Raw genomic sequence first — 13,796 nt, 5'->3', positions numbered from 1 at the left:
GTACTAGATGAAAAGTTAAAAAAAACCCTGAATGCCTAACTTCTGAGGTACATCATTGCCCTAAATCAATAGAAGCCTGTCAGATAAAAAATAATCATGGTATCCCAGATGCTTTGCCGTCCTTGTGTGGCTCTCTCTGTAGTTCACAGAAGTGGTCACTAGATGGTACTGAAGGCTGTGGTTATTTTGCCAGGTGTGTGCAGGAAGGTGTGTGTGCAGGAAGGTGTGTGTGCGGGGGAGGTGTGTGTGTGAGGAGGTGTGTGTTGAGGGGAGGTGTGTGTGGGGAGGTGTGTGTGGGGGAGGTGTGTGCGGGGGAGGTGTGTGTGTGGGGAGGTGTGTGTTGAGGGGTGTGTGCGGGGGAGGTGTGTGCGGAGGAGGTGTGTGCGGGGAAGGTGTGTGTGGGGGAGGTGTGTGTGTGGGGAGGTGTGTGTTAGGGGGAGGTATGCGTTGAGGGAAGATGTATGTGGGGAGGTGTGTGGGGGAGGTGTGTGTGCAGGGGAGGTGTGTGTATGGGGGGGAGGTGTGTGTTGGGGGGAGGTGTGTGTTGGGGGGAGGTGTGTGGGGAGGTGTGTGCAGGGGAGGGGAGGTGTGTGTGCGGGGGAGGTGTGTGTGCTTAGAGGTGTGTGTGCTTACAGGTGTGTGTGGGGAAGTGTGTGTGCGGAGAGGTGTGTGTGTGGGGGGAGGTTTGTGTGTGGGGGAGGTGTGTGTGGGGGAGGTGTGTGTGGGGGAGGTGTGTGTGTGTGGGGGAGTGTGTGTGTGGCGGGAGGTGAGTGTTGGGGGGAGGTGTGTGTGTGAGGGGGAGGTGTGTGTGTGGGCGGGAGGTGAGTGTTGGGGGGAGGCGTGTGTGTGAGGGGGAGGCGTGTGTGTGGGGGGAGGTGTGTGTGTGTGTGTGTGTGTAGGGGGAGGCATGTGTGTGTGGAGGGGAGGCGTGTGTGTGGGGGAGAGGTGTATGAAAACCCACAATACTATTTCTTTCACCACTGCAGTAAAGTTACCAATAAAGTAACTGTAGAAATTTGATAGAATACAAGGAACAGGATTTTTAAACAGAGAAATATGCAGTGCTATGTCACTTCAGTCGTGTCCAACGCTTTGCCATCCTATGGACCGAAGCCCACCAGGCTCCTCTGTCCATGGGATTGTCCTGGCAAGAATACTGGAAGGGGTTGCCATGCCCTTCTCGAGGGGATTTTCCTGACCCAGGGATGGAACTCTGGTCTCATTAGGTCTCCTGCATTGGCAGCCCAGTTCTTTACCACCAGTGCCGCTTGGGATCAGATTAGTTGCTCAGTCGTGTCCCACTCTTTGCGACCCCATGAATCGCAGCACACCAGGCCTCCCTGTCCATCACCAACTCCCAGAGTTCACTGAGACTCACGTCCATTGAGTCAGTGATGCCATCCAGCCGTCTCATCCTCTGTCGTCCCCTTCTCCTCCTGCCCCAATCCCTCCCAGCATCAGAGTCTTTTCCAATGAGTCAACTCTTCGCATGAGGTGGCCAAAGTACTGGAGTTTCAGCTTTAGCATCATTCCTTCCAAAGAAATCCCAGGGCTGATCTCCTTCAGAATGGACTGGTTGGATCTCCTTGCAGTCCAAGGGACTCTCAAGAGTCTTCTCCAACACCACAGTTCAAAAGCATCAATTCTTTGGCGCTCAGCCGCCTGGGAAGCCCCTTGTAAATGGAGGGGTAACCATTCCCTTCTCCAGGGCATCTTCTCGACCCAGGGATCGAACCTGGGTCTCCTGCATTGCAGGTGGATTCTTTACCGTCAGAGCCACCAGGGAAACCAAAACAGAGAAACTAGACAGCTTTAGAATGCTTGCTCCTTTTTCTGGTATACGTTTTAATCACAAATATTGCAAGTCTAACATTGGTTATACATTTGGCTAAAATGGCAACTCCACAGTCACCTAGGCTTCCCTGATAGCTCAGTTGGTAAAGAATCCGCCTGCAATGCAGGAGACCCCAGTTAGATTCCTGGGTCAGGAAGATCCACTAGAGAAGGGATAAGCTACCCATTCCAGTATTCATGGGCTTCCCTTGTGGCTCAGTTGGTAAAGAATCCGTCTGCAATGTGGGAGGCCTGGGTTCAACCCCTGGGTTGGGAAGATCCTCTGGAGAAGGGAAAGGCTACCCACTCCTGTATTCTGGCCTGGAGAATCCCATGGACTGTATAGTCCATTGGATCACAAAGAGTCGGACATGACTGAGCAACTTTCACTTCACTTCACAGTCACCTGGATATACACCACTCATTCTTAACTTATACCACTCTTGTTTTCTGCCTTAAACAAGTGTTTGTGACTTGAAATTACAAATTAGGTAATAATATAACTGCAGGTATAGTTTTTACTATGACAGGTAGTTTACTATTACTATGTCTATAATACTGCCTTGTTTTTCATGTAATGTCAAAGGCATTAAAAGCTTTTCTTGGGTATTTCTTCCTGGCTAATCTTTAAACAGAAAAACAGAAAAAAAAAAAGTATTATTAAATATCCAACTCCTTTAATTGTTGAGACACTTTCCTGCTTGCCCAAAGGAGACTGAGCATGAGAAGGTAAATGGGCTGTCAGCATGTTGTTACATTATTCTAAACCTCTCAGGACTCCTGATGACTCATTCCCTTCTCTGAATTCAGGATTGCCTGAATGTCTTTCTGTACGTAACAGGTAAAGGCACATGAAAGCACTCAATTTCCTAAGTCCCTACCTTGAACTACTAGTATATAAATAATTTTAAGAGTGTACTATGTACATCAAATTCTGTGTACTTCAAACGTGTCAAAACTTTAAAACATTGACACAATTGTTTCCCACATTTGAATTAAATTTTCCGGAATATTTAAAACTCAAGTATGATAAGTGATTTCACATATCAAGAGGCCATTTCATTATTAACAGTCTAAAATCTATTAAGTGCTTTTGTGGTACCAATTTAATAAAATATAAATAAGCTATTATGGAACTAGTTAAATAATTAAATGAAAACAAAAATCTGTAGATTGTTAAGGAGGAAGAGTGAAAGAATGCTATTGCACGTAGATAATTTTAAATGCTTTGTCCTTTTTTTTTTAAAGGGCAATTTTGTTGTTACAGACTGCAGAAGACCGAGATGCTTATTATGTTACAGTAAGAAATTATGGCAGATTGTTATGGTAAGCATATTTTTCCCCATTGATTTTGTGGATCTGTTAGGTTTTTCTGGTGAAGGCTGTGGAGCTATTGAGTGATGCCCAGTCTCTAAAAGAGTGGGGCGAGTGTGAATGAGCACAGTGATGACATCCGCCCAGGGCACATCATTCCCACCGTCCCAAGCTGTGTTAACAGTTTCCAGTCCCAGCCTCAGTGTCCTTTGGGAGGAGCAGGTTCAGAACTGAGGGATGTGAACTAGACAGAAGAGGCAGTTCCTCTTTCTGATAGCAGAAGCCTAGTTAATTGAAAGTGGATTAGATTTATTCTGATTTGATGTCTGTTCTTAAACTGGGAGTGGGATTAAGGGTCCAGAAACCCTTTTGAGATAGTACACAAAAATTTTTGTCTGTGCATTTTGAGGATGGCGAGGGAGCAATATAATTTTCTTTAGATTCTCAGTGACTTCTGACTTCGAAAAAGACTTTTAAAAAAGGTGGGAAACCAGTTGTTTCAGAGGTTAGAACTAGGTCTGGACAATAGGACTGTTAAGGGGAGGATGGTTTGGGGCTCAAGTTAAGGAGACTCACCTCAAATTGAGAGCTGCCCCCAAAACTGAATGTTCCTGTTTGAAACACCTTATTTATTAGACCTATAGTTTGGTATTTTGGTATTAGTACCTACATCTTTTTAAGGAGCTACACAGTAAAAATCAGAGGTAGCCAGTTCTCTTATAACCATCTAACTGAATCATACCTGGTACCTGTAGATAGAAAATTTTCCCCGTTTTGATTGTTTTTCCTTTTAATTCCTTTCAACTGTGTGTTTAGGAGTTGATAGAACTGTCACTTCCAAGATTTTGTTGTTAGAAGCTGTATGGAACAAAGTATCTGTTTGCTTTACTTAGATGGTTCATATAATGTAACTATTTTAGAGGAAAATTTATACCTCCCATCAAAAATAGGTCCTCTGATTTCTTTTTAACTTGTTTTTATTATGAAATATATTAAACATGCAAAATACAGTATATGGAGCATGATTCGGTGAATAGTTACGCTTCAGATAGCACAGATCTTAAAATTCTGTTGATAGGCTTCAGGTTTCCTTAAAAAGAAAAAAAGTTACAAATAAAGTTGAAGCCCTTGTGTCCTCCAGTCTTTTCTCTATAAAAGTAATCAAATGTTTGAAGATGGTGTTCATTAAAAAAATATTTTTAAAATACATGTGTGTATCCATAAACACCTAAGGTAGTTCGCTTCCCTTCATTAAATATTTGTCAAAATTTGCGTTTGATTTTTAAATTCTTTTACCCTCATAAAATTAATTTTAGAAGCAAATATTGCCCATATTTTTAGCTCCCAGCCACTCTTCCAAGATTAAAAAGATTTCCAAAAACACATTAAAAATAGAAGCAAGCTCCTGAATATAGTGACACGTACCAGAAATAAGAGTCTCAAAGGTACAGTGTGTCTATTCCAGGTGGTGGCAACATCTCTTTATTTTTAAAGAAACAAAAGGTTTTTTTGTTGTTGTTATTAAAAGGCATTCTACTTTAGTATTATATGTTGCAGTTTTTACTTTAATTCATATTAAATACAGAGAAGATAATGTTTGATTTTGTCTGTGGAATTTTAGTATATCTATATGCCCTTCAAAAAAAATGGATGTGCAGTTTACACAAAGGCTGGGCTTGATTATGACTTACTAAGCTTCTCAAAGATGCTAAACCCATGGTCACAGGGTAATTTTTAGCTAATGTATTAAGCTTAAAAATTATTGTGAAGGTCAACTGGAAATTATTTTTATAACTTAAGAGTTTAATTCAAGTTTATTTAAAAAAAAAAAGACCAGTTTATTTATTTATTTTTCTTTTTTTTTAAATTTTATTTTATTTTTAAACTTTACATAATTGTATTAGTTTTGCAGTTTATTAAAAAAAAAAAACAGTTCAGCAGAGCTGTTCATTTTCACATATAATTTAAAAGAAGCAAAGTGTGAAGTTAAATCCCTCTGGTATATCCTATTTGAAATAAGTGATATGCCTTCTATTTTAATATAAGTCTTTTCTGCAGCTTTAACACTGAGAGATGAAGTACATTAAGTTGTTAAAAGAACCTTAGTATAATTATATTTCTGTATTTTGATGATATAAGCCAAAATGATTTTTGATATTAAAAGTAAGTTATGTTTTGCTTCTTAGTTCCATTGGTGAATATGATAAAGCTATCCAGGCTTTTAAGTCAACACCCCTTGAGGAGTTAGAAGACATCATAGGTTTCGCATTAGCTTTATTTATGAAGGGTCTGTATAAGGAGAGCAGCAAAGGTAAGTATGTTGTGTAAAGCTTAAGGATACATCCTACTTTTCCAGAGCTGAGAATTTCAATCATAATGAGCTTATACATAGAAAGGTATAATTCTAAGATGTTGGTCGGGATTGTAGTGTTTATTAAAAATCTGACAAGAGATATGATAATAGGTACTTTTTATCTGTTCCTTCATTTAGTACATGATGATGAATAGTTCTTTTAGCAGTGTTATGAACTGAATGTTACCTTTATTATTTAAATGAGGAAACTGAGACCCAAGATCACAAATGGCCTTCCCTGATAGCTCAGTTGGTAAAGAATCCACCTGCAATGCAGGAGACCCTGATTCAATTCCTGGGTCAGGAAGATCCCCTGAAGTAGGGATAGGCTACCCACTCCAGTTTTCTTGGGCTTCACTGGTGGCTCAACTAGTAAAGAATCCGCCTACAATACAGGAGACCTGGGTTCGATTCCTGGGTTGGGAAGATCCCCTGGAGAAGGGAAAGGCTCCCCACTCCAGTATTCTGGCCTGGAGAATTCCGTGGACTATACAGTCCATGGGGTTGCAAAGAGTCGGACACAGCTATACACTACACTATACACACGACTTTCACTTTCACTGAAAGCAAGTATTTACTACTCCACAGTGTTTCCGGGTACTTTTCTGGTAAACAAAGACCTCAGACATTGTTTGTGATAATATATTAATATTTTGGTTTCTCCGAAAATGCTTTTGAGTGCATTTCCCCGTGTATGGGCCCAGCCTATGTGTGTGTGCAGCTCATTGTAAGAACTGCTTAATGGAGTTGCTTGTTTCTTCATGGAAATTTGGGTGAAAGCTCAATGACTGTAGGCCTCCACTTCTTTTGAAGATAGTGACTCAGACTTGCCTATAGATTCCCAAGATGAGAATTGAGGAATATCACATGATAATCTTAATGATATTCCAGAATCACCTTGGAACAGTTAAACCAAGTTAGATTATTACAAAATTTTATTCCGTTCACTTGAGATCAAGGACATAATAAGATATAATTTTAGTTAGACCGTTTTAAAAAATAGGATTAGGCAAGGAAAAATCCCATTATTTGTCATTCAGGATTGCTTTTATATTGTTTTGTTTTTGTTTCCAATTCTGTGTAACAGCGTATGAGAGAGCCTTGACTATTGTTGAATCGGAGCAAGACAAAGCTCATATCTTGACAGCTCTGGCAATAGCAGAGTATAAACAAGGAAAAACGGACGTAGCCAAGACATTGCTATTCAAATGGTATGTATAGTCGACATCAACACTCAAATGACCAGATACTTAAAAATATTGGGTTAAAATTGGAAGCAACGTAAAATGAATTTCTTAATGTTTTAGGAACTTTTTGGTGAACAGAAGGGATCAGACCCACCTGGTTAGCTAGAGATCATGGCTTCATTCAGTTCTTCAAAACCATCCTGTAGTCTGTGTGTATTATTTATTTTTTTAAAACAGTAATTGATCAGCTGTTCTCTTGCTGCTGCTGCTAAGTCGCTTCAGTCGTGTCTGACGCTGTGCGACCCCAGAGACGGCAGCCCGCCAGGCTCCCCCGTCCCTGGGATTGTCCAGGCAAGAACACTGGAGGGGGTTGCCATTTCCTTCTCCAGTGCATGAAACTGAAAAGTGAAAGTGAAGTCGCGCAGTCATGCCGACTCTTAGCGACCCCATGGACTGCAGCCTACCAGGCTCCTCCGTCCATGGGATTTTCCAGGCAAGAGTACTGGAGTGGGATGCCATTACCTTCTCCGAGCTGTTCTCTTAGGATTATAAAATTTTAATGAAGGCAGTCATAACTGGCTTGTTTTCAGCCCAGTGGGTTTCCAAAGAGATTGTGTTTCCTCTTCCCTTTTCAGGTTAACCTGATAAAGTTAATTTAAAGTTGTATCTAAAGAAAGTATATATACCAGTATAACTTGTAACTATTTCTGTATTTTGGAGATAATTTAATAAAATAGTAGTCTCTGATATACGTGGTTTATAAGGTACTTTTTGACTTTTTGAAAATTTTTTTGAGAAAGTTGACCTTAATCTTTAAAAAGCAGTAGATAATTAATGTATGCTATTGGCCAGTGGTTATCAGTGAGTGCTCTATTGACATTTTTAGTACAGATTCTTAGTACAGATCTTCATAATACAGAAATTTTCCACCCCTTGTAGGAAGATCACATCTCTGTTTCCCATCACACTAATTGCTTTCTTCGTTCATTGTGAAAACCAAAAAAGTGCCTTCATGAGTCTCCAAATTATGCTCCCCTACAAAGATAGGGGGAAATGATTATTAGATGGTAACTAGGTCAAGATGACTTCTTATAGGATAAGGTTTGTTTTTGTTTATTCATTGTGATACTTTTGTCTCATCCTGATTAAAGTAATTTTCTTGTATAATAAGTAAGCAATTCATTCTCCTTCTCTTAGCTATTTTGAGAAAACCAGTCAGAATTTAAAAAATCTTGTCACTTTACATGGATACACTCATGTTCAGAAGACCCAAATTTTTAAATAGCTTGGGAAAAAGAATTGTGTGTGTACTAAGTTGCTTCAGTCATGCCCAGCTCTTCAGACCCCATGGATTGTAGCTTTGCAGGCTCCTCTGTCCGTGGGATTCTCCAGGCAAGAATACTGTAGTGGGTTGCCATGCCTTCCTCCAGGGGATCTTCATGACCCAGGGATTAAATCTGCATCTCTTATGTCTCCTGTGTTAGGAAACGTGTTCTTTACCACTGATGCCACCTGGGAAGCCCCCAAAAGAATCATAGATGCTAATATATTGCTGTAAATTATCAAGAGCAAAAGTAACCCCAAATTAGATATGATTACATTAATCTTGGGCTTCCCTGGTGGCTCAGTTGGTAAAGAATCCACCTGCAATGCGAAAGACCTGGGTTCAAACCCTGGATTAAGAAGATCCCCTGGAGAAGGGAATGGCTACCCATTCCAGTATTTTGGCCTGGTGAATTCCATGGACTTTATAGTCCATGGGGTCACAAAGAGCTGGACATGACTTACTGACTTTCACTCAGATTAATATTGGGTTACTATTTAAAACAGTAACAAAAACAATTTTGAACATTGAAGGAAGTAGAGAAAAATAATAGAATATTATTCTTTTCTCATTCTCTTGTGAGGGAAGGCCTTTACCTCCTTTTTCGTGTGTTACTGAATCCCCGACTAAGTAGTTTATATGATCTGTGTTTCTTTCTTTTTGGTTCTCTGTGTGTCATCTTTCAAACTGCTCCCTTTCCTGCCCCTTGGATTCTGTTCTCTGACTGACATTCTGTGAAAAATTAAGATTCCAGTTCTTTATTGATCTTGTTTGGCATTCATATCTTGGGAACTAAGCAGTGTCCTAGGTGCTTAAGGGGAATAGGCATAAATTCAATATATAAGGGGAAAAAATCCGATTACCAGCATCATAGAATTTATGATATAAATAATTACATGTAAAATCCATAGCACGTGGTACAGGACAGCTTGCAGGTCTGTGCATTCAGCACATGTGAGCCTAATGGGATGTGGTCATTCCAGTAATAATGTAGATTTTGTATATTAAGAAATATTAGAGTAGTAAGGGGTTTTCCCTTTTGAACCAAGACACAGATTAGAATGTCTTCTTTTGTTGTTAGTTGTTGTTCAGTCGCCTGGTTGAGTCTGGCTCTTTGCAATCCCATGGACTGCAGCATACCAGTCCTGTCTGTCCCTCACCATCTTCCGGAGTTTGCCCACGTTCATGCCCATTGCATCAGTGATGCCATCCAACCATCTCATCCTCTGTTGCCCCCTTCTCCTCCCACCTTCAATCTTTCCCAGCATCAGGGTCTTTTCCAATGAGTCAGCTCTTTGCATCAGGTGGCCAAAGTATTGGAGCTTCAGCTTCAGCATCAGTCCTTCCAATGAATATTCAGGACTGATTTCCTTTAAGATTGACTGGTTTGATCTCCTTGTTGTCCAACTTACAGTTTGGGTTATTTGTATTGATGGAAATGACTTACTAAATGATACCATTCCATATTCGGATGCTTCCATTAACCTTTATGGTAAAAAGAGTTCCTGTGGATTCTTTTAAGTTTAATCCAGAGCTGCCCGTGAAAATTCATGATTTTGTACCTATTTTTCAAAGTCAGATTCTAAACAATTTATCCTCCCACCCCAATAGAAAGGCATAGTGGTAGGTGTGTGATATTTTGTAATGTTGTAAGTATTTCTATTATATTTTAATGAATTTTAACAGATTTTTAAAAATTCCTTTGTTTTGTTACAGTACACATTCATAATTATTATTAGAAGTTCTATTAAGTTTGTAAAGAGCTTGTTTTCTTCATTTAAATTAATAAGGATTCCTAACATTAGTGACTTTTACCTCCATAAAATTTCACAGTTGAAGAAGGAAAAGAAAAATTGGATGCTTACATACAAAATTTAAATTCTCCTTCAATTATAAATATGCTCGCTTAGAATATGGTGGATATAGGTTGTATTTGTACTTACATATACTAGCTCTGGTTTCAAATACCACAGAGCAGCAAGACAGACTGTTTTTGCAAATGATAAAAATCAGATCTTAGATTAAGGATTTTTCTTTATTATTCATACCTTTTAGGATTTTACTGAAATCAAAAGATTTTAGCAAATTATTTTAATTATTTACCTAGAACTGTGAGACCCAAAGAGACTGTGCTGTGTATTTGTTTCTAAATGTAGATAAAATGACCAGAAAAGAAATTTGGCTACTGATGCTCTATAAAGGCCCTTGGTACCTTCTAACTGCTTTAGAAATTCAGGGAAGTTATGGTTCCTAGAAACCATGGAACTTAGTTTTATATTTATCATAGAGCTGGCCCGTAGTTTGGTGAATCTATAAGTACACTGTTTTTTTCAGCTGTTCAGTGTGTTCTAATAGCTACAGAGTATTGTACTCATGGCTAATAGGCAATTAAAAATATATTTACAGCTCTATCTTAAAGGAACCAACAACGGAAAGCCTTCAAGCCCTGTGTGCTCTCGGATTGGCAATGCAGGATGCTACACTGTCAAAGGCTGCCCTTAATGAGTTACTGAAGCACAGCAAACCGAACAGTGACTATCAGAGGAGCCTTCTTACATCAGCCATCTGTGCCCTGCAAGGCCGCAGCGTGGCAGTGCAGAGACAAGCGTCCAAAGCTGTTCACAGGTAAAGTCTGCACTTGTGAACTTGCTGTCCCGTTGTGCTTGATGAGATTGTCTTTGCTGTTTAGACCTTACTAAGATTATTTGCGTGCGTGCTAAGTCACTTCAGTCGTGTCTGACTCTTTGCGACCCCATGGACTGTAGCCCACCAGGCTCCTCTGTCCATGGGATTCTCTGGGCAAGAATACTGGAGTGGGTTGCCATGCCCTCCTCTGGGGGATCTTCCCAATTAAGATTATACAACAAGGTAATTGAGTATATTTGGAAACCAGGTTGTGGTTTTATGAAACTGTATATTGGACCAGGTAATTGACAGTTTTTTCATGTGTAGTGATTTAAATACAAAATTCGGTTGATAAAGAACAGAAAATTTTCCTTTATTCAGATTAAGGCCCAAATCTTTTTTTGTATGAAAATCCTTACAAACTCTCAAGTTGGTGATATTGTCCGTTTGTTATTTGATACTGTTCAGTTTAATGGTTTTAGGAATTTTTTGGCCACTCAGCATTCATTAATATATTGAAAATTTGGAAAATAGAAAGCTTTTATCATTAGTCATAGTGGTTATTTGTTTTATTTTCAACAGAAAAGTGTTATATCTGTAGTTTATTTTCCTTCCATAATTCTGATCTCTGTTTTCTTTGAATGTGACATATTAAATTTCTTTAACCTTTCCTGATTAGATCTCATGGCTCTGTATTCATCACATTGCTGATTTTTCTTTCTTATTTTAATAAAGAGATAAAATATTCTTTCTAAAAATTCACACACTTCCAACCACATGTGAACAATTAATTTGAACTTGTTTTAGATGTTTAAAAGATATTTATTTTTCTGGAATTGAGCTGCAGGAGTTGCTTGTATATTTTTGAGATTAGTTGTTTGTCAGTTGTTTCATTTGCTGTTATTTTCTCCCATTCTGAAGGCTGTCTTTTCACCTTGCTTATAGTTCCTTTTGTTGTGCAGAAGCTTTTGATTTTAATTAGATCCCATTTTTTATTTTTGCTTTTATTTCCAATATTCTGGGAGGTGCGTCATAGAGGATCCTGCTGTGATTTATGTCGGAGAGTGTTTTGCCTGTGTTCTCCTCTAAGAGTTTTATAGTTTCTGGTCTTATGTTTAGATCTTTAATCCATTGAGTTTATTTTTGTGTATGGTGTTAGAAAGTGTTCCAGTTTCATTCTTTTACAAGTGGCTGACCAGTTTTCCCAGCACCACTTGTTAAAGAGATTCTCTTTTCTCCATTGTATATTCTTGCCTCCTTTGTCAAAGATAAGGTGTCCACAGGTGCATGGGTTTATCTCTGGGCTTTCTATTTTGTAATAAACGATCCAATCAAAAAATGGGCCAAAGAACTAAATAGACATTTTTCCAAAGAAGACATACAGATGGCTAACAAACACATGAAAAGATGCTCAAAATCACTCATTATCAGAGAAATGCAAATCAAAACCACAATGAGGTACCATTTCACGCCAGTCAGAATGGCTGCGATCCAAAAGTCTACAAGCAATAAATGCTGGAGAAGATGTCGAGAAAAGGGAACGCTCTTACACTGTTGGTGGAAATGCAAGCTAGTACAGCCACTATGGAGAACAGTGTGGAGATTCCTTAAAAAACTGGAAATAGAACTGCCATACGACCCAGCAATCCCACTGCTGGGCATACACACTGAGGAAACCAGAATTGAAAGAGACATGTGTACCCCAATGTTCATCGCAGCACTGTTTATAATAGCCAGGATATGGAAGCAACCTAGATGTCCATCAGATGAATGGATAAGAAAGCTGTGGTACATATACACAATGGAGTATTAATCAGCCATTAAAAAGAATACATTTAAATCAGTTCTAATGGGGTGGATGAAACTGAAGCCAATTATACACAGTGAAGTAAGCCAGAAAGAAAAACACCAATACAGTATGCTAACACATATATATGGAATTTAGAAAGATGGTAACGATAGCCCTGTATGTGAGACAGCAAAAGAGACACAGATGTATAGAACAGTCTTTTGGACTCTGTTGGGTGGGGGATGATTTGGGAGAATGGCATTGAAACATGTATAATATCATATAAGAAACGAATCGCCAGTCCAGGTTTGATGCAGGATACAGGATGCTTGGGGCTGGTGCATTGGGATGACCCAGAGGGATGGTATGGGGAAGGAGGTGGGAGGGGAGTTCAGGATTGGGAACACGTGTACACCCGTGGCAGATTCATGTTGATGTATGGCAAAACCAATACAATATTGTAAACTAATTAGCCTCTAATTAAAATAAATTTTAAAAAAAGATTTTTAACTTAGGTACTAAATAAATTGTTGATTTTTTTTTTTTTTTTTTGTACTTTTTGTGGTTAAAGTAACTCCCATCTCTAAGCTCTCTGCTTTTGATGATTGTTGCAGTAACCCAGCTGATCCTGCTCTTTGGTCCCTGTTGTCCCGAGTGGTTGCCCAGTATACTCAACGAAATGCAAAGGTGAGTAACGTTCTAACTTCTGACCAAAGGTAAAGTAGCTTAGTTTGTAATATGTAATTTTAAAGTATTGCTGTTATCATTCTGGAAAATAATTAATATAGCGAGGGAGTTCTGTTATTTAATGAAGTTGTTTATTAGTTATTCAGCAAGTAGTACACTGAGTTTCTTCCATGTACTGTTGTGCTGCTGGGGTGTTATGGAATATACAAAGAAGGAGGTGGGCTTTTTTGAACATACATAGATTAAGTTGGGCTTTCCTGGTGGTTCAGACAGTAAAGAATCCGCCTGTAATGCAGGAGACCTAGGTTGAGAAGATGCCCTGGAGGAGGGCATGGCAACCCACTCCAGTATTCTTGCCTGGAGAATCCCAATGGACTGAGGAGCCTGATGGGCTACAGTCCATGGTGTCTTGAAGCGTTGGACACGACTTATCGACTAAGCACAGCTCATAGTTCAGAAGCATTGCTATTGTGTTTCAGAATACCCCCAAATAATTTTATTTAAGTTTCTTAAAGATAAGAAAATAACAACTAGAACAGTGCTTATGTCTAAAAATATAAGGCTAAATATGAAGTCATTGATGTTCCATAAAATGGATTTTCACTGTTGTTAGTTCTTAAGAGCAAGGTATTTTCAGGAGTCAGTAAAGTATTTTGTTAATTTCTATAGTTAATATGGCCTTTT

General features: G+C 39.2%; 1 protein-coding gene across 3 annotated transcripts in view; it reads left to right on the top strand.

Moving 5' to 3' along the window:
* SKIC3 (SKI3 subunit of superkiller complex) overlaps window positions 1-13,796 on the top strand; it is a 101,645-nt gene that overhangs the window by 48,285 nt on the left and 39,564 nt on the right. For all 3 annotated transcript variants that reach the window (XM_070373152.1, XM_005899305.3, XM_070373153.1), the window contains 5 exons: window positions 3,082-3,159; window positions 5,334-5,458; window positions 6,588-6,711; window positions 10,418-10,636; window positions 13,040-13,112. In XM_070373152.1, the coding sequence (XP_070229253.1) occupies window positions 3,082-3,159; window positions 5,334-5,458; window positions 6,588-6,711; window positions 10,418-10,636; window positions 13,040-13,112 (619 nt within the window). The remainder of the gene's footprint in view (window positions 1-3,081; window positions 3,160-5,333; window positions 5,459-6,587; window positions 6,712-10,417; window positions 10,637-13,039; window positions 13,113-13,796) is intronic.

This window comes from Bos mutus, chromosome 7, assembly GCF_027580195.1.
Source record: "Bos mutus isolate GX-2022 chromosome 7, NWIPB_WYAK_1.1, whole genome shotgun sequence".
NCBI classification, from domain to species: domain Eukaryota; kingdom Metazoa; phylum Chordata; class Mammalia; order Artiodactyla; family Bovidae; genus Bos; species Bos mutus.
This window is presented reverse-complemented; position numbering and strand designations above follow the sequence as displayed.